Here is an 18,160-nt window from a genome sequence, read left to right on the forward strand (position 1 = left end):
GTATGAAACTAGTGGTCCAGCTGTGGCTTCAAACGGCAACAGCAGTGTCCATGTGACTTCTGCAGGGCCTGTCCTTGGTGCTGTCAGAAGGGGGACTGCGTGATGGAGAGGAAAAAGATCACCCCATGGAAGAAGACTCTGGCGATTCTGAACTGCTGCAGGGATATCAGTGGCTGCTGAGAGACCTCCCGAGGCTGCCGCTGTTTGACAGTGTTAGAGCAACAACAGCTCTTGCCTTGCAACAGGTGAGTGTTAGTAGAGGTAGGTGACCGGCTTATTCTTTGTGCTACTCGTGCTAAAATGAATCTGAGCAAACTGTGTGTGGGCACGATATCGACATGTCTGCATGCTTGCAGAAGAATTCTTCTTACGCTCGTCCTTGTTCTCGTGAAGTCCAGATTTCTAACACGGAATTCTCATTCTAGGCCATCCACATGGAGACAGATCCCCAGACCATCAGTGCCTACCTGGTATACCTCTCCCAGCACGCCCCAGTGGAGGAGCAGGGACAGCACAATGACCTCGCTCTGGTGAGAGACCAGGTTGCCAGGGCAGAGGGATTGCATGGGGGAGACCTGGCATGTCTCAGGACCGTGGTAGGCATGTGACTTGTTGTGCCAGCAGGATGAGTGATTTGGGAGCACATGATGAATCTGATAATTGCGTGTTTGTGTTTCTGTGTATGTGTTGGAAGGCAACCTGTGTCTGGTTTCATATCATGAAATGATAATCGGAGCAATAACCTCCAGTCCAGTAGTAAGCAGGTGCTAAACCTGCACTCATGTGTATCTGGGGAGGTCAGGAACCTTAGCGGTGGGATATTCACTCTCCTATAACCCAGACTGGATTTCTCATTTTTTAAATACTTTTTTTAAAAGTTTTTGGTGATATTTTTTTTTTAAGCAATGAGTATTTTTTTAATTGTTCTATCGCTGGGTACTTATTTTTTATTGCTTTTAAGTCTCATGTGCTCTTTCTACCTCCACAGATCTGTTTAGTTACGTGGAGAAGGTTAAATGATAAGAGTCAGTAGATTTGTTTCTTCAGAGAAATGCAGATTTTTACTAGGTAAATGCTCACTTTGTAATGGGAAGCATCAGAATGCAGCTGTGCTACAGCTGTGCTACAGCTGGGGACTCTGTAAGGTATCACACGTTGCATGCAAAGCATTGGTGTTTTCCCCATTGTGACAGTTCTACTCTTGACTCTACACATTAATTTCCAGAGTGGTGTTAACTGGGCTGATGATGGAAACTGGAGAAGGTGATGCAATGAAAGAGGAGGACTTGGCTTGTTGTTCAGTTAAGACCTCACAGATCTTTTCCCCTTGCAGGATGTAGCCAGACTCATAGTGGAGCGCTCTACTATTATGTCTCACCTCTTCTCCAAGCTGTCGTACTGTGCTGAATCAGATGCAGTGCTTGTTGCTCTTCTCTCCATCTTTTCTCGCTACATCAAGCGTATGCGCCAGAGTAAGGAGGGCGAGGAGGTGTACAGCTGGGTGAGTGCCTCCCTGATTTTCTTAAGTGGGAAAAAAACCTGGACAAGTTAACAAAAGAGAAGCCCTTTGTGGGTTACTGAGTATATATAAACCACATCTGGTTCAAGAGTTCCCTGATCTGAAAACAATTGGATGTTGGCATAATTTCAGAGCCAAGTATATGTGGACATAAACTCTTCCTTGAGTGTCTGTTGTGGCCACTGTTGGAGATATTGGGCTAGGTGGAAATTTGGTCTGACTAAACTTGTCCATTCTCATGTTCTCCTTCCATCTGTATCTCACAAATCTCATTCTCCTTTCTCTCCTGACCTTTGTTCATCCCTTTTTTTTTCTGCCTTTTTCCAGTCAGAGTCCCAGGATCAGGTGTTTCTTCGTTGGACTAGTGGGGAAACAGCCACTATGCACATCCTTGTGGTTCATGCGATGGTTATTCTCCTGACACTAGGGCCACCTCAAGGTTAGTGAAGTGTGCTGAGATTTATTCAAGGGATCATGGACAATACGGAGAGCCTTTCTTTTGTCTGCCATCTCCTGACAGGTCAGGGTGTTGTTAATCCTTCTGTGCACAGGCTTGTCCCTTGCAGTACTTGTTTGTAGCTGTAGGATCTATCAGAATATTGCTGCACAGAGTGAGGATTTGCAGACTTATTTTTTGCCTTCTGCAGACAGCAGGAAATATTGAAATGATGGTATGTCCCTCCCTGCTAAACAAGGACTTGGAGACTTACTGTGGTGCAAGAGGTGGGCACTCAGATACGTAGTTCACATTTCCACTTGACAGTGTTTATTCCCAAGTTGTTTCTGACTGTTGAACAACAAAGTGTTCTGGTGTATTAATTTGTATAGAGAAGGGCAGGGTGTTCTAGATGCGTATGAACAGTGGGAGATAATTTTGTATCCACTCTTAAGCAGGGGACGGTGATTTTTATACCCTACTGGACATATGGTTCCCAGAGAAAAAGCCCCTTCCTACTGCTTTTCTGGTTGATACCTCGGAGGAGGCTCTGCTACTCCCTGACTGGCTAAAGCTGCGTATGATCCGCTCTGAGGTCCCGCGTCTTGTGGATGCAGGTGAGCCTGTAAGATGTTTGTCAGTGCTTCAGACCTTCCTGAAAGGAAAGGGAGAGACTTCCCTGCTCCAGCTCTCTGTGTGCCCAGCCGTTCTACTTGGATGCCTTTGGGTGGCGCCGTCAGTCACTATAGACGCTGCAGCTGAGCAGGGAGCCTGGATTTAGAAAGGAGCGTGTCTCTGGATTTTGTGACAGTCGCAGTCTAAACATATGATCAGTTCTTTACTATGTCCCTTAGGGCTGTCAAACATAGACAGAATATGAGCTGGTTCTGGGCAGGGAGTGTTATGGGATGCCCCAGGGTGATTCCTTACTCTGTCACGATGTGTAGTTCATGTACGGTTTGAGAACAAATACAGCCTTGCTAGCCATCAGGCCCCACAGCATTAAGAGCAGAACTTGGTGAAAGCTGAGACTGGAGAGGTCGGTGCCTTTGGTCGGGCTCCTTACTGCAGGATGGAAGGCAGTTCCCCCCACTCTGATCCAGGTGCTCTGTCTTGCTGGCTTTCACATGTAGTCACTATTACTTTCAAAGTAGAGCAGTGAGCCTGTATGGATATTGGACTTTCTGTATTTTAAAGGAAGCAGGGGACTCTGAATTGGGGTTTCATCTTCATTACGACAATTCAGATGGAACGAAGCTATGCAGTCACCAGGCAGCAGGCACAGTAGAGCTTCCATGGGGCATGCCGTGCTTGCAGTGTAGAAAGCAATGCCTGAAGGTTGTAAGGTATACCTGTAGTTATTTTTGTCCTTGCACGGCTCGTCAGTGCTGTTTTTCATCTTGGTATTCAGAGTGTTCATCCCTTTCTTACTAATTAAATGACAGCTGTCTATAGCCAGTGATTGAATTATTCAATAATTCCTGCCTGCAGCTATCAACAGATAGGGTGGAAGTTATTTTTTAATATGAATGATTTGGTTACTGAGGTTTTGATCAAATTAAACAGAAGATGAAATTAGCCAGTGAGTGAATTAACTGGAAGATGCAATAAGGAGGCAATGATTTGCAGAGGAGAGAAAGCATAGTAGGCAGCTGTCGGACTTCTGGCTTTAGGCTCTCTGCAGCCCTGTCATTAGCATGTCACTGTGGTCCAGCCAAAACTACAAAGATCAGGTAATAAAGGTGACCCTCTGTGGGCAATTCAGAAGTCTGAGACTCAGTGTTTGTGTATTTCAGCCCTGCAGGACCTGGAGCCACAGCAGCTGCTTCTCTTTGTTCAGTCCTTTGGAATCCCAGTGTCCAGCATGAGCAAACTTCTGCAGTACCTGGATCAGGCAGTATCTCACGACCCACAGACGCTGGAGCAGAACATCATGGACAAGAGTAAGAGCTTTATATGAGACTGACTAGGCATCTTGCTCTTCCTTGAACAGTTTTCACAAGTGTCTCCTGTGACTTCTTTGGAAAAATCCAAACTAGTTCAGCAAACTCTGTGCACAGGCTGCTTTGGCAGCCTTTTGCCACTGTGGACACCTCCTTAGAGCTTGTCTGGGTGGCCCTTGGCTGTATTTCCTGACATAGAGAAGGATTTTGTGAATTGGATTGTACAGTCTAAAAAGGTAATTTGGAGGCTACCTTGTAAAAGAAATAAGCTTAAAAGCAGTATGCTTATGAAGTCCATAAGAACAGCAAATTCTCTTCACTGTGGGAGCTGTACAAACAGCAACCAGTTCTGTCCTGCTTTGCTAAAGAGGGCAAGATGATGACATATTCATATTTTTTCCTTTTCAGACTACATGGCTCACCTTGTGGAGGTTCAGCATGAGAGAGGAGCAACAGGAGGCCAGACATTCCACTCCCTGCTCACTGCCTCCTTACCAGCCCGCCGAGGTATTGCCTGGGATAGCCTAAGCTTCCAAATCTGAGTCATGTTCCAGACTTCGTTCCTCTGTTGCTGTTGAGAGGAACAGGAAGAGCTGTCTTCAGAATGAGTTATGTTGCAATGTATCAATAAGCTACAGTTAGACACCAGGCCCTGCCAGAGTTTTTCACTCCTGGAAAAGGGAGAAATTCCAATTTTTTGAGTTTTCTACAATGAGTTGTTCTGAGTGATTTGGAAAAATAGGTCTTGCTCATCCTCGAGAGAAAAGCTACTGAATTCCTTAGTAGTTAGAGACTGTAAAGCTGAAAGTGATCTAGTATGAGGGCTCCAGATGCTAGCTACTGTAATGGTATCTTCCTTTCTTGTCTTTTATTCCTCTCACAGACAGTGCTGAGACTGCAAGGTCAAAATCTAGTCCGGAGAACTCCCAAGGTCAGAACCGGATCCGGGCCTTAAGCCAGGTCCGGGTTCTGGGCCCAGAAGATGATCTGGCAGGCATCTTTCTGCAGGTACTGGTATAACCTCTAGCTGATCAGCTGCTTCCCTGCAGCACCTCCAAAAAATCCATATAAGATACTTGGATCTTCTGACCCCTTCCTCCTACAGTGTTTGCAGGCAATAGGTATGAAAGCTGCACATGCAATGAGACTGTGCCATTGCATCCTGGTGGAATTGATACTGGAAGGTTTTGTAGTTTGTACATGGTTGTAGTTTGAACATGATGTGGCTTTTGATCGTGCCTAATACTCGGTGCCTACTAGCGTGTTACTGTCTCTGCACCTTGTTTGTTCTGTGTATAGTGCCTTTCCTCTCAGCAGTGGATGGAGGATTTGTGAAATGCTTGCAGGACCTTGGCAGCAAAGCTGTGTGCAAACAGCATTTGTACTCTGGCTTGTCTGCTCGCAGAGCCTCCCTCTCAGTTGCCTGCAGAAGGAGCCTGCAGGGAATTCATTGGCTGAGTTGGTTGACTGTATCTAGGTAGTATGGTGATTCCACCACAGTATTGGTGGTGATAGTCATGTTGGGGTTGTGTAGATGCTGCTTATGTTCCTGTACCAGGCATTAAAATACTGAAAAGGCTGTGTCAGATGGTTCCAGTTATAACCCACAGTCAGTGTAATTGTATAAGGTAAATCAGTCCTCTGCCTCAGGATGTTTATGGTATAGCAAGTTCTTTCATTTCCTCTCATAAAATTATTCTCTCTTGTATCCTACCAGCTTTTCCCACTAAATCCAGACCCACGATGGCAGAATTCAAATCTGCGCCCGCTTGCCCTGGCGTTACAGCAGGCCCTGGGCCAGGAACTGGCTCGCATCCACCAAGGGAACACACAAGTGACGGGGATCACAGCCCGACTTCTCCAGGCGGTAGCTGCACTGATGAACTCACCGCACAGCGGTGCGTTGGTGATGGCAATGCATCGTAACCACTTCATCTCCTGCCCGCTGATGCGCCAGTTGTACCAGTATCAGGTGAGTGGTGTACGATGAGAATCTCTGTGGCATTTAACAAAGAGCAGTGAGGAGGAAACAGGCTGCAGTGCATCTGCTCTGTTGCGTGCGTGCCCTCTACCTGTGTAGTGCTGCGCATAACACGGAGAGACTCAGGTTGCCTGGACATGGGCATCTGGGTACAGGCTGGCCACGTTAGCCTAGCACTGCTGAGGGTTGGGGCTTACATACAGGGTTGGGTGTACCTTACCTTGTCTGGTTACTGTGCAGCACTGTGGATTTGTGGCTGTGGGTCTCTGTTGGTTTTGGTATTTCTAGTCTGCACTTTTTGTAGCGTGGACATGTCTTGCAAGCCAAGGCGTTTGCAGACAACTTGAGAGCTGAAGTTTGTAATTCCTTAAGGTAGCCTTCAGAGCAGGCTGAGATTTATCCGATGAAATATCTCATTCCTTTCATCATGATGAAAGAAGCCACAAAGTTCCCTTAGTTATGCTGGGAGAGGTACTGTGTGTGTGACAGTCTTCTGCCTTGCATTTGTACACTAGAAGCCTTCTAGTGAGCTACTCCAACAGAGTAGATGTGCTGTATGTATTGGCAGTATGTGCCACTGGTTGCATCTTTCCTGCTGTCTTTGTTGTATTCTTGGAAGTGTGTGTAAGCAAGTCTCTTCTGCTGCACTCCCCAGCGCTGCATGCCACAAGACACTACCTTCTCCTCGCTCTTCTTCAAAGTTCTCATGCAGATGCTGCAGTGGTTGGAGAACCCTGCAGTGGAAGATGGTCCTCTGCGTGCCCAGCTGAAGGCCTTTGCTGTGCAGTACTCCTCAAGGCACAGGATCAGTGATGGTACGGGCATTGTGCAGCTTATGGGACTCAGAGTAGATGAAGTGGGACAAGAAAGGGACAGAAACAACTGTACCTAGAGCAGAAGGTGTGGTGGGCTGCCTTTTAGAGAGGTATGCTTAGGATAAGCAAAGAGAGGTTGGTACTGTGCTGTATAAACTCCATGAGGATGCAAACAAGTGACTTAACTCTGGGAGTTTGCAGTAGACACCTGGTAGCATCTCAACAAGCACAGCAGATCTTTCACAGAAAACCTTCAATTGCTCAGGCCAGGAATTCTGTGCTAGCTGCAGTCCTGAAAGACGAGTGTGCAAGAAATGCCTCTGAAACAAGGTCATATTGTGACTTGTAGTGTTGTTTATCATCCACTATCTGTTAGGAGTCCATAACCAAGAGCTTAGGTATGGAAATGGGTTTGTGGTTATGGTTTTCTCTTCCACATCTCTGTAACATGCAGAAGAGCTGTTGAGGAGTTTGGTGGGAGCAAAATGGCAGTAGAATGCAGCATGTTTATATGTTTGAGTAGTTGTGCCCTAGAGCCACATGGGGCATCTGTAGAAGGGAAGCCTGATGTGGGGGCTGGCTTGGCCCTGTGATGCCAGTGCTGTAATTTCTTTGCAGTTCGAGGTGGTTTCTTGCACCTCACAGAAGCTCTGACTTTCCGCCGTGACCCTGACTTGATCAGCTCCACGGTACGTGCCATCATTGCAACCCTGAAATCAGGAGAGAAGTGTAATGTGGAGCCGGAGCTCATCAGCAAAGGTATGGCTGTCCTTCTGCTCTCCTTCCCTCTTGCAGCAGCAGGTTGAACTTCCAGCCCAGCAAGGGAGTGCCTACTGTGCAAGCTGTAGGAAGCTGCCTTCTGCCTGGATCAGAACATGTGAACTGATCTAAACTTGGTCCTATCTTGTTTACCTCCTTCCCCTGCACTGGTATGTGGGTTTATAAATGGTCATCTGGGGCTGGGGTTAAGCTTCTCGGCAAACCATTGGTTTCTGCTAAGAGAAACAGGAGCCTACTATCCCAGCTAAAAATGGCATCTGTCTGCCTTACTGAGACAGGCTCTCAGGAATGCTGGACTTGTTGCCTTCATGATACTCTTATAAGGTTGCATAGCTTTCACCACATCCTGAAGTTAATGAGTGATGTCTTTCTCCCTCTGCTAGTCCTTCAAGGTCTGATTGAAACTCACTCTCCGTACTTGGAGGAACTCCTGACTGTCCTCTTCTCAGCTACTGTTGAGACCACTGCCAGGTTTCCTGCCATGAAACCAATTGCTGTGGTGAGCTCCTTGTTGCTCCAGGACAGAGAAGAAACACCAGTTAAGAAGGAACTGGACAGTTGCAGGTGAGCCTAGGCAATGATGGGAATTCACTGGTAGGTCTGGGTTCATGACGCCACTGCTGATACTGGCTTTGTTTTCTCCTCAGTACTGAAGCAGCTTGGCTAGGGCCCTCCTCTGGCCTTCTTAATGACTGGCTGGAGATGCTGGACCCAGAGGTGATCAGCAGCTGCCCTGATCTCCAGCAGAAGCTGCTCTTCTCCTGGAACAAAGTAAGAGTTGTTGGGCAGAGGGACTACTGTGTTGAAACCATTTTTCTGGGGTACTGACCTACACCTGGAAACAGGGCAAGGGGGAGTTCTATGTTCTGTCACATGTTGCTATAACCAGTTCCAAAGCAGTACAGGCAGGAGGGAGGTTCTGGTACATCCTTCTCAGCGCAAGGTTTATGTTTCATCTTGCCTTTGTATTTTTCACCTGTATTCTTTTCAGAACTTTGAAGTGCATTACAGACACAACATAGTCCTGTAACAGCCCAGCCAGCTGTGTTTTCAGTGGTATTTTTGCAGACAGATAAATATCTTGCCTATAAACGCTACTAAGCTAAGACTAAAACTGAATTTCACGGCTGATGCCATGTTCTGTTAGGAAGTACTGCAGTTCAAACCTTAAATCCATGCCTTGTCATCTGTGCTGTCTGCCTGCCTGGATTGTCATCCTTCTGTAATATCCGTAGTATCTCCTACATCCACCTCGCAGCAAGGATCTGTTTTATTACATCTCTTTCTTGGTTGGTCCTTTCAGGCAGGGTCTCAGGTGCCCTCCTTCCGCCCATATCTCTTGGCTCTTCTGACTCACCAGTCCAGCTGGACCACGCTGCACCAGTGCATCAGGCTTCTGCTTTGCAGAAACCGGGAGCAAAGGTGAGTCTTGTTTTTCAGACCTAGCGAGGAGTTTTGAGTTGGGAGACTCGTTGTGTCTGAGAGGGAATAAACAGAAGCCAAGAACAAGAGCTGCCGTGTTCCATGGTTTGTCTGCCAGGAGGTGTAACCCAGCCAAAAACAGGCTTTGTGAGAAGGATGCTGATTTCAGTCATGCTGATTTGTGTACCTTGATATAAATATTACCTGCTGTTTGATTGAAGCAGCTCATAAAGATTTGGCTGTGTTCTAAAAAAGAAGTTATAATCATTGGGTGATCCATCTAGCATTGCTTTTGTTAATAATCTTTATGAATGTGGGATTTACAAGATGGCTTGGATAGCAAACTGACAGCAGTCTCTGTACCTGGGCAGGCTCTGCTGGATCTTTCTGCTGTACTAAACTCCATTACTAGTCTTGCTGTGACCCCCTTCCTGGCATCAGGCTCCCAGTTCTGATCTCTGGAGCAGCCCTAGCTCTCAGCTTCTGCACATTGCTCTCAAATACTGAAGTGCCGCTGTAGTAGTATCTTGCTTAAACTTGTTAGGCTTATGGACCAGGAAACGCTGGTCACACCTAACAGTAGTAATTCAGGACATGACTAAACTAGCAATATTTTAAAGCTGGTAGTATTTCACTTTGCTTATTATTATTACGCATCTCTTGCAGACTAACATTTAATGAATTTCTGCAGTCCAGGATAACAGCCAGGGTGGGGTGTTCAGTACTCTGGGACAGTAAATTCACTGGCTTGATGGACCAGTTGTTCGTGTTGATGACCAACTTCTGGCCTTGTGGTGCAAGACTATGTGTAGCTGCCACATGCTTGCTGAATGCCATTTGTTCAGTTCCATACCCTGTGCTGTGCTTATTGCAACAAATATTTAGTCATAATCTGGGAACAGAACCAAACCCCTTCTCGGGATTTAATGGATCCTATTTTTACATTTGCAGATGTTTCTTTCTTCACAGTACTCATGATGTTTAGAGACACTACCATGCATTTGTGTGCTGCCTGAGGGCTTTGTTGAGTCTTAATTGCAAATCTGTCTTCCTTTGTCTTCTGACAGGTTTGACCCAACTGCATCCTTGGATTTTTTGTGGGCCTGTATTCACATTCCTCGGATCTGGCAGGGAAGGGACCAAAGAACTCCTCAGGTAATTGTTCAGTTCTTCCAAGATTCCTGTCTGGATGGAGTGAGAGGCAATGCTTTCATGATGCCTGATTTTTCCCATGGCCAAGAGGTGGCTGGAGTAATACAAGTGCAGCATGCCAAATTTGCTGCCTGTACCTCAGCTGGTTACTTAGTTGCTCTGCTATGTTACATATCACAGTAGCAGCGTTGAGTCCAAAAAACTGATATGAACAGACTTAAGTTTGCCAACTAGGCATTTCCTCTGCAGCAATTGCCACAATATCTGTTACGCATCTAGGCAGAAGGCTACAGTGGTGAGCAAGCTAAAACACAGTGTGGGATAATTCTGATTTTATAAAGAAGATGGGGTTGCACCTCTTCTCCACAAAATAATTTCTTTGGTTTGGAGACTGAATTATGGTTTCTGACCCATCAGCCGTGCCAGGTGGAAGTAAATGAGTTCAGAAGTAGAAAAGGGATAAAGAGATTTCATGTGGGGCTGTGGTGCATGCTTTCAGATTCCTAGATATGGGGCAGTTCTTTAGTTCTAAGAGATGTTCCATTCCAGTCAGGGAAAGCATGACTATAAGGAATTAAGGATGTAGGGATTTGGTGTGGATTCGTTTTGGGTGTTTTCTTGCATTGCAGAAGCGCCGTGAGGAATTCGTGCTCCACCTAAAGGCATCAGAATTAATCAGCATGGTGGAACTGATCCTGGCCGAAGCAGAAACCAGATACCAGAACACTGAGGAGGCCTCCTGCACACTTATCCAGTCTCGACTGCCTTTGTTGCTCAGTTGTTCTCATGGGGACCTTGAGAGCATCAAAAAAGTAACGGAGTATCTGACCAGCTGCATCCAGCAGTGGGGAAGCAGGTGGGGTTGCAAATGGGGAGCACTGTCTACTGTAATTGTAGTTACTGGGGCACGGGCAGGCAGGTAATGATGAGACTTGCCAGCATGTCTTCATTAAGAATGTTGTGTTCCAGAGCCCCTATGAAAAGTGCTGTCCTCCCAGAAGTTTGGGGGAATAGTAAGTCCTTTGAAGTGGTACTTGGACCAGGAAGGTGGCTTTAAAAGTGAAGTTTAAGGGCCCTCTTGCTTTTAGGACTTAGAATGAAATGCTTGCCATGCATTTATTTTTTTTTTTCTCTCAGGCAGTGGTTATTTTTAGTTACTAGTTCCTCACATGGGACTTCTTGTCTATTCATCCCTTGAATCACTCTGCTCATAATGCATCCTGGTTCTGACCATTACGATAACTCTCAAAGCTGAATGGAGACCAGATAGTTTCCTAACAGTGATGTTAGCACTGTGGGAAGAACAGGAAGATGACGTATTTGTGGCAATGAAACAAACTGACCTAATTCTAACCGCACTTACGGTGGTGTTAGAAAAGATACTGAGTAATCTCAGTTGCTATTGTGTTGTACTGCCTGCCAGTACAGACTATACCAGGGTTCTGTAGCGGGCAGGTGTGCAGAGAACAGGCTGGCTAGTCTCGGTAGTTGTGCTTCTGACTACTCTTCCAGTTGGGATGGGAACGACCACAAGTACCATGTGTGGGAACTCTTCACTGGACATGCCAGCGGAACTTTCTTGTCCTGTGCCCCTTTGTAACTGCAGATTTCTAACTCCAAATGGCTTGATGATGGATCCCCATAGACTGTGAATTATATGAGTGGTTCAAAAGAAGCAAAGTCTGAGAAAAACACTAATTCGGATTGGCGGTGGCTGCTTTTACATGGTCTGTTTGCCATATGCAGGACTGCTGTTGCAAATCTGATGGGTCTGGGATGTTTCCTTGTTGAACTAATGTAGGAACCATTGGCTGACCTTTGCCTTTTTCCTTCAGCTCTGTGGGAAAATGCTGCCAGGACCTTCTGCTTCAGTTATACCTGCAACTACCTGAGCTCCTTGTGCCTATGCCTGAGATGCTTCTCACCAGTGAAGGAGCCAGAGACAGTAGCACTTGCAAGGTAGAGTTGGAGGCATAGGAAGGCCTCCTTCCCATTGTGTCTCCAAAGTGAATGCTACCTTGATGCCCAATCTAAAAGGAGAGGACTGGCAAAAGCTTCCTAGGTCACTTTGGTTTCTTTACCTAGCTCTTCTGTTGCCCCTTCCTTGCCTGCAGTCTTCAGAGAGTTCAGGTGTAGTTTATTTTGCAGTATCCTTCTGTAAAATAGTGTAAGCTCCACAAGCTTCTGTGTGCCAAAGGCTTCTGTGAAGCACAAGCGTGCAGGCATCTGATCATATTTTGATGTCTGTGGGGACTGTGGACTTCAGATCCTGTGCCAGCTGGAATGTTGCATCTGCTTGCAGATTCTACCTGAAAATCATTTGTTAACCCACTCTGTAGCTGGAAAGTAATTGGGAAACACTGCTGAAGAGCCAGGGGCTTGATTGTGCTTTAAATTTCTTAACTGTTTACTCATTACTTTTCTTGTAGCTTGATGCCCTGGTTCACAGATTCATTAACCTCCTTGCAGACACCAGTGACTCCAAGTCATCAGAAAGCCGCGTGTGGGATGCCAATATGGCCTGCAGGAAGCTAGCTGTGGCTCATCCCATCCTACTTCTTAGGTACCACTCTCCCCTTTAACCCTCTGCGCATCTGGAGTTCATCAAAAAGCATTCACCCTTGTCCCAGAAGGGGAACAAACTGGCATCAATCACGATGATTGTGACGGAATCCACGTTTATGTACAAAAGTCAAGAGAAAAGGCAGCAAAGTCATATCTCTTATAATGAGGCAGCACCTCTTTTGGCTCCATGTCTGTCTGGCAACAGTCCTCTTGGAACTGGAGACTAGAGAACAGAACATAGGGAAAATGGGGCTTGCTGATTCTATGGCTACAGATCCCAGAACCCTGGGAAGAGGATAAGGAATGCTTCCTTCTAGGAACTGAGTTGTAACAGTATATAACTCTGCCTAGAAAGAAGCTAGATCTGGATTTTCTTCTGTTCGGTGTTTCAGGCACTTGCCAATGATTGCAGCACTGCTGCACGGCCGTGTTCACCTCAATTTCCAGGAGTTCAGGCAGCAGAACCACTTGACCTTCTTCATCCACGTCCTGGGGATCCTGGAGCTGCTCCAGCCGCAGGTCTTCCAGAGCGAGCACCAGGTGGCACTCTGGGACTGTCTCCTGTCCTTCATCCGGCTGCTGCTGGTAGGAAAGTCCCCACTCCCCCTCCCTGCGTGGGCTGCCAGCCACTAGAGGGAGAAGCTCATGTAAGACAGGGCCAGCCAAGCTCTCTCCCATTTGAAGGGAAAAACCTTCATATACCTAAGAACAGAAAAGCGTATCGAGTACCTTAGAGAACTTAAAGAGGAGGCAGGAGATCAAGAAGCTACTCCCTGGTACCTAGAGATGCAGGATGGGCAGTGCATCACTGCTTTTTTTTTTTTTTTTTTTTTTTTAACTCTTATCTTCTCGATCCTTTCTCAGAACTACAGAAAATCCTCGCGGCACCTGGCTGCCTTCATCAGCAAATTTGTCCAGTTTATCCATAAGTACATCACGTGCAATGCCCAGGCAGCTGTCTCCTTCTTGCAGAAGCACTCGGATCCACTCCAGTAAGCTTCCTTACTCTGTTAGCCATAGCTCATGGAGAGCTTGCACAGTCAGGCTGCCATGAGCTAATCAGAAATCAGTATGAATATGTGACAAAATAATAGCTATTAATATGGCACTTTTTCACCCTTAGCTCCCTTAAGTCTCTGTTGAGATGAGCAGCGTATCCCTTATTATAGGTGAAAACTTAAGCTAAGGAAGTGAGATTATTATTTCAATTCGCATGATGGCCTAAACATCCTGTTGAGGCATTGTAGTATCCTGCAGCCATTTCCAGAGGGCCAGCAGGAGGCTCAGCTTTTCCCTGAGCGGTGGCTGCAGGGTCCCACCTGCAGATATGGGAAAAATGCATTTCAGTTCCAGTTATGATGAAAGCGAATCCTGTTTCTGCTTCTGAGAAGCTGTTTGGTTTAGTGTACATATACATGCTGTTATTTGTCCTCATATCCTTATTGCTACTGAAAGCTAAACATGCCATTTCTTCCCCCAGTGACCTGTCATCAGATAACAGTGACCTAGCAATGCTGAAGTCCCTCCTGGCTGGGCTGAGTCTACCTAGTAAGAGCGGTATCTTGGACAGGGGCCCTGATGAAGAGAAGGGTGGTGAGTCCAGTGTGGGGGAAGTTATTCCAGCTGGTGAACCTGCAGTATGTTTTGGAACACACATGCTTTTATTGGCTGTATGCTGTGCTCATTCTTCTTGTAACATCCCAGTGAAAGGGTATTTAGAGTGGAGAATGGCACTTGTATGCTCAGCAGTTTGGAACCAGTATCTGGGATGGGTTAATTTGTTTTCCTGTCAGCGGTATCACTACTGGAGCAGAAGAACAGCTCTCAACAAGGGCAAGTTTCATTGTTGTGGATTTTCCCTTCCTCAGCCACGCTTAAGAATTTGACCTGTCAGGAGACCCTAAGGGTACATCCACTTCTCCACTGTTTACAACTTGCATGGGAAAATTATTCGGTATTAAAACAGCTCAGGAAGGTTCCTTCTCTTCACGTCAGCTGAGGTGGTACCAGAAGGTGCAGTGAGGCTAGAGATGTTGAGGGCCAGGAACTGTATTGCAGTGTTGCTGGTCAGCTTGTGATACACCACTACACTGGTGGGGATACTGGGTCTGTCTCCCTGTTAAAATTACAGAGACTGTCAGGAGTGACCTGTTCTCTCTCTTTCTCTTTCTCTTCCCCCCTTCTCTCCCCCTGCCATCCCCCAAGATGAAGCAGCAGCTGGCTCTTTCCCCCTTGTCAGCGTGTCTCTCTTCACTCCTCTCACGCCAGCTGAAATGGCCCCATATATGAAGAGGCTCTCCAGAGGCCAAACCGTTGAGGGTAAGTGAGGACCTGCAGAGCTGTACAAAGACGCAAGGCAAATGCAGTCACACGCCAACCCTGTTACTTCTGTCAGCTACACGCTACTTTCCAGTTTCAGTCTTGTGTTTGGAAGTCTCAGCCAGTTAGGATGTGGTTTTGTTTTGAACTTGTCCATAACCTATGGTTCTGTGACAGAGGCTTCCTGTGACGTTGTTATCACTTAGCTCAGTGTTGCTGCAGTTGCTTCTGCTTTGAGGCTCTTCAGGGATCTTGTAAGCGCTCTGGAAGATAGTGTGAGTAATTCAAGGAGTGCTGCAGTTCAGCTGAGCCAGGTCTGGAGTGCTGATAGGAATGCCATGTTTTTTAATGATATAAAAATTCCAAACTGATGGGAAGCAGGATTCTGTTAGAAAACCCCAAATGGCCTTCATGGAAGAAAATAATGTTAACCTGGTATAACAACATGCTGCTTCTCCAAAGGTCTGAAATCATAGCTGTCCAGTGTTCAGATCTAAGTGCTGTTGGGGTGACAGTTTTCCTCCCACAGTAGAAATAGGGGGAAGAAATCCTGCCTCGACACTGTTTTTAAAAGAGGCTTTTTGTGAAGATCTTTCACATACAGAAGAATTCTGTGAAGTGTTCTGGAATTGAAACTTCCCAGCCCACCCCACTCCTTCCCCTTCCTATGGCATGACAGTGCTGGTGACCTCTGCCCGGGCAGGTTGGGATGTACTGATCTGGCATGTGGCCCACGTGTTCTCATCCTTTTTGAAGAACTGTCTTTATTACACTAGCTCTGTGTGCAGGTGGGAAAACTTGGCTGCTTGGGAGATTGGATTTTAAAGGAAAAAGAAAAAGATCCTTTGCTGGATCAATGAATTTCAGTCATCTTTTTCAACCTGTGTCTTCCACCAGACATCCTGGAGGTGCTGACAGACATTGATGAGATGTCCAGACGGAGGCCAGAAATTCTCTCCTTTTTTGCTGTGAGTATTAGTGTCTCAAACTGGCACTGGAAGGAAAAGATTCTTTTCACCAGAGTCTGTTTTGCACAGCCAGCTTAAGTGCCTCTGCTTTTTGGGTGGATGTTGCAGCATCATAGGAGAAATCTGTCTTCAGCTAGGCCTTCTGACAGCAGGCAGCATTTATTTCCCTGCAGTCTTCTTTCTATTGTGTACTGGGTCTGCCAGCATCCATTTTACCTTTTCTTTACATCAGAGGAAGAACGAACACTCTGTGCTCTTCCTAGCATTGGGGCAATAAGGGAGCAGAACAGCTCTGTTGAAAACAGCGGAGCCTAGGGAAAACTCAGCTGTCCCACGTGGAAAAAGATTACAGAAGGGTGCTTTAAAGTATTCAAAAACAGGATAATCCTTCTTACAGAGAAGGATTTCCTGGCTCAGCCAGTACCTGCTGGGTGTGTGTTGGGCTGAATTGGTGCTGGAGGGGTAGTAATGCAAGTCTGAGGAGCCTGTGCTCCCTGGATGGCCGTGTGATCTTAATTTGTGCATCTCCTTTCAGACAAGCCTACAGAAGCTGATGAGCTCATCAGAGGAGTCCTGCCGAAACCTGGCCTTTAGCCTGGCTTTACGCTCCATTCAAAACAACCCCAGGTGAGGACCACTGGAACTTAGGCTATCCCAAGTCACTGATGGGCACTGTCTGCCCATCTTGCACACCTGTTGATGGTGATCTGGAGTGTACTTACACTATGTTTTACTCCCAGCATTGCTGCAGACTTCCTTCCCACCTTCATGTACTGCCTTGGCAGCCGAGACTTTGAGGTGGTGCAGACAGCACTGAGGAACCTGCCTGAATACACCCTCCTTTGCCAAGGTAAGTTGATACCTGCCACCTCTGGTGCATGCTTGGCCTCACAAGGGTCTTGTGGGCACCTGTGCTGTGAACAGCCTCCCTGGGAAGTTGCCAAGGGTCAGTGTTGCCTAGACCAAGCCATTGAACACGCAGGTGATCTATATCAGTATCAGCTTTGGGCTGAGCATTGCCAGAGAGATTTGACATAGAAACAAGGGAGGCTTCCCTGAAGTAGATTTGCTCCCTTATGATTTTCTCAGAGTTGTGATCCCTCGCATGATCATATACCTACGGAGCTATTAGAGGGTGGATTGTGCCATGTTCTTATGGAAGGAAAGAATTTCTTGCACAGCTGCAAACATGCACCCCGGTGTTCGTTGGATTGCCTTTGCTTGCATGTCGGAGCTCTCGGATCAGTCCTTCTGCTGTCTTTCCCTTTCCAGAGCACGCAGCAGTGTTACTGCACAGGGCCTTCCTGGTGGGGATGTACGGCCAGATCGACACCAGCTCTCAGATTTCAGAGGCCTTGAAGGTTCTGCACATGGAGGCTACGATATGAACATGTGGTTCTGGGAGCTCCACTTCCAGAGGAATTAATTTAGCTGGACTCAGCAGCTGCATTGAAGCCCTGTAAGAAGACACTGTATTTCACCCCATGTGCTGGAGGATCAAAGAGGTGATGTGGCAAGTCAGACAGTGCTGGAAGAGGAGAGTGTGCTGACTGAAGATCAGAAGGGGGCAAGAATCAATCTCTCTGGCTAAGATACCATTACTGTGGGAGAAGAATCTCCTGAACGTTGTGCCAAACAGGGACCATGTCCTTCATGGGATCTTGGGGCAGTGGCTGTTGGTTTGTTTGTGTTTTTTTTTGTCTCCAAGAAGGCAGCGCTGCTGGGAGATTGGAAGGAAGCACTGGGCCGTGCACTTGAAGTCTCTGCACTCTGTGTTGGAGGGAACATGCAGATTTGTGCAGGGAGAAGAGACCACTTAGTTTTCTGGGGGTCTTTGTTTTTTTTCTTTTTTAATTAAAATTCTCTTTGTTTCCATTGTGCCTTTCTCTGTTCTGTGCTGTCCTGGGTGCAGCTTGACATCCCTCTTTCCCTGTTCTCCAGCCTCTTGTTATTCCACACAAAGCATCTCTGGAAGACCTGTTTCCATGGCCAAATGCCAACACAGCTATCTTGGCCTTTTACAGGATAAGTAGGAGATGGAGGAGGTTTAGAAGGGTCAGTGGGTAATCATAGATAAGTTTGGTCAGCAGCAGCTGCTGACAGGACAGCTTTCAAGAGGTTACTTAGAAAACTTCTTTAAAAACAAGTAAACAAACTTCTTTGTATATCTGCAAACATCCCAGCAGCTGGCCACTGTCACAGTGGAGTCTTCGAACAAGCAGCTGGGTTTCCTCTTTGGGATCTGCCAGTTCCTCCCTGT

At 46.7% G+C, this 18,160-nt stretch overlaps 1 protein-coding gene across 4 annotated transcripts in view; it reads left to right on the top strand.

The window, feature by feature from the left end:
• INTS1 (integrator complex subunit 1) overlaps positions 1 to 17,775 on the top strand; it is a 29,242-nt gene extending 11,467 nt beyond the window's left edge. Inside the window, exons 22-47 of one of the 4 annotated variants that reach the window (XM_080382369.1) lie at positions 66 to 245; positions 426 to 530; positions 1,334 to 1,501; positions 1,847 to 1,958; positions 2,411 to 2,572; positions 3,752 to 3,898; positions 4,307 to 4,405; positions 4,782 to 4,906; positions 5,616 to 5,870; positions 6,535 to 6,694; positions 7,313 to 7,453; positions 7,858 to 8,038; positions 8,122 to 8,245; positions 8,778 to 8,896; positions 9,964 to 10,051; positions 10,678 to 10,904; positions 11,884 to 12,007; positions 12,478 to 12,611; positions 13,006 to 13,198; positions 13,478 to 13,605; positions 14,094 to 14,206; positions 14,819 to 14,932; positions 15,830 to 15,900; positions 16,436 to 16,527; positions 16,641 to 16,750; positions 17,173 to 17,775. In XM_080382369.1, coding sequence (XP_080238495.1) covers positions 66 to 245; positions 426 to 530; positions 1,334 to 1,501; positions 1,847 to 1,958; positions 2,411 to 2,572; positions 3,752 to 3,898; positions 4,307 to 4,405; positions 4,782 to 4,906; positions 5,616 to 5,870; positions 6,535 to 6,694; positions 7,313 to 7,453; positions 7,858 to 8,038; positions 8,122 to 8,245; positions 8,778 to 8,896; positions 9,964 to 10,051; positions 10,678 to 10,904; positions 11,884 to 12,007; positions 12,478 to 12,611; positions 13,006 to 13,198; positions 13,478 to 13,605; positions 14,094 to 14,206; positions 14,819 to 14,932; positions 15,830 to 15,900; positions 16,436 to 16,527; positions 16,641 to 16,750; positions 17,173 to 17,288 — 3,588 coding nt within the window. In that variant the 3' untranslated portion in view covers positions 17,289 to 17,775. The remainder of the gene's footprint in view (positions 1 to 65; positions 246 to 425; positions 531 to 1,333; positions 1,502 to 1,846; positions 1,959 to 2,410; positions 2,573 to 3,751; positions 3,899 to 4,306; positions 4,406 to 4,781; positions 4,907 to 5,615; positions 5,871 to 6,534; positions 6,695 to 7,312; positions 7,454 to 7,857; positions 8,039 to 8,121; positions 8,246 to 8,777; positions 8,897 to 9,963; positions 10,052 to 10,677; positions 10,905 to 11,883; positions 12,008 to 12,477; positions 12,612 to 13,005; positions 13,199 to 13,477; positions 13,606 to 14,093; positions 14,207 to 14,818; positions 14,933 to 15,829; positions 15,901 to 16,435; positions 16,528 to 16,640; positions 16,751 to 17,172) is intronic. The other 3 variants (XM_080382371.1, XM_080382372.1, XM_080382370.1) reach the window with 3 other exon arrangements.
• Positions 17,776 to 18,160: the final 385 nt, after the last annotated feature.

Source organism: Falco punctatus (assembly GCF_963210335.1).
Source record: "Falco punctatus genome assembly, chromosome: 4".
Classification (NCBI taxonomy): domain Eukaryota; kingdom Metazoa; phylum Chordata; class Aves; order Falconiformes; family Falconidae; genus Falco; species Falco punctatus.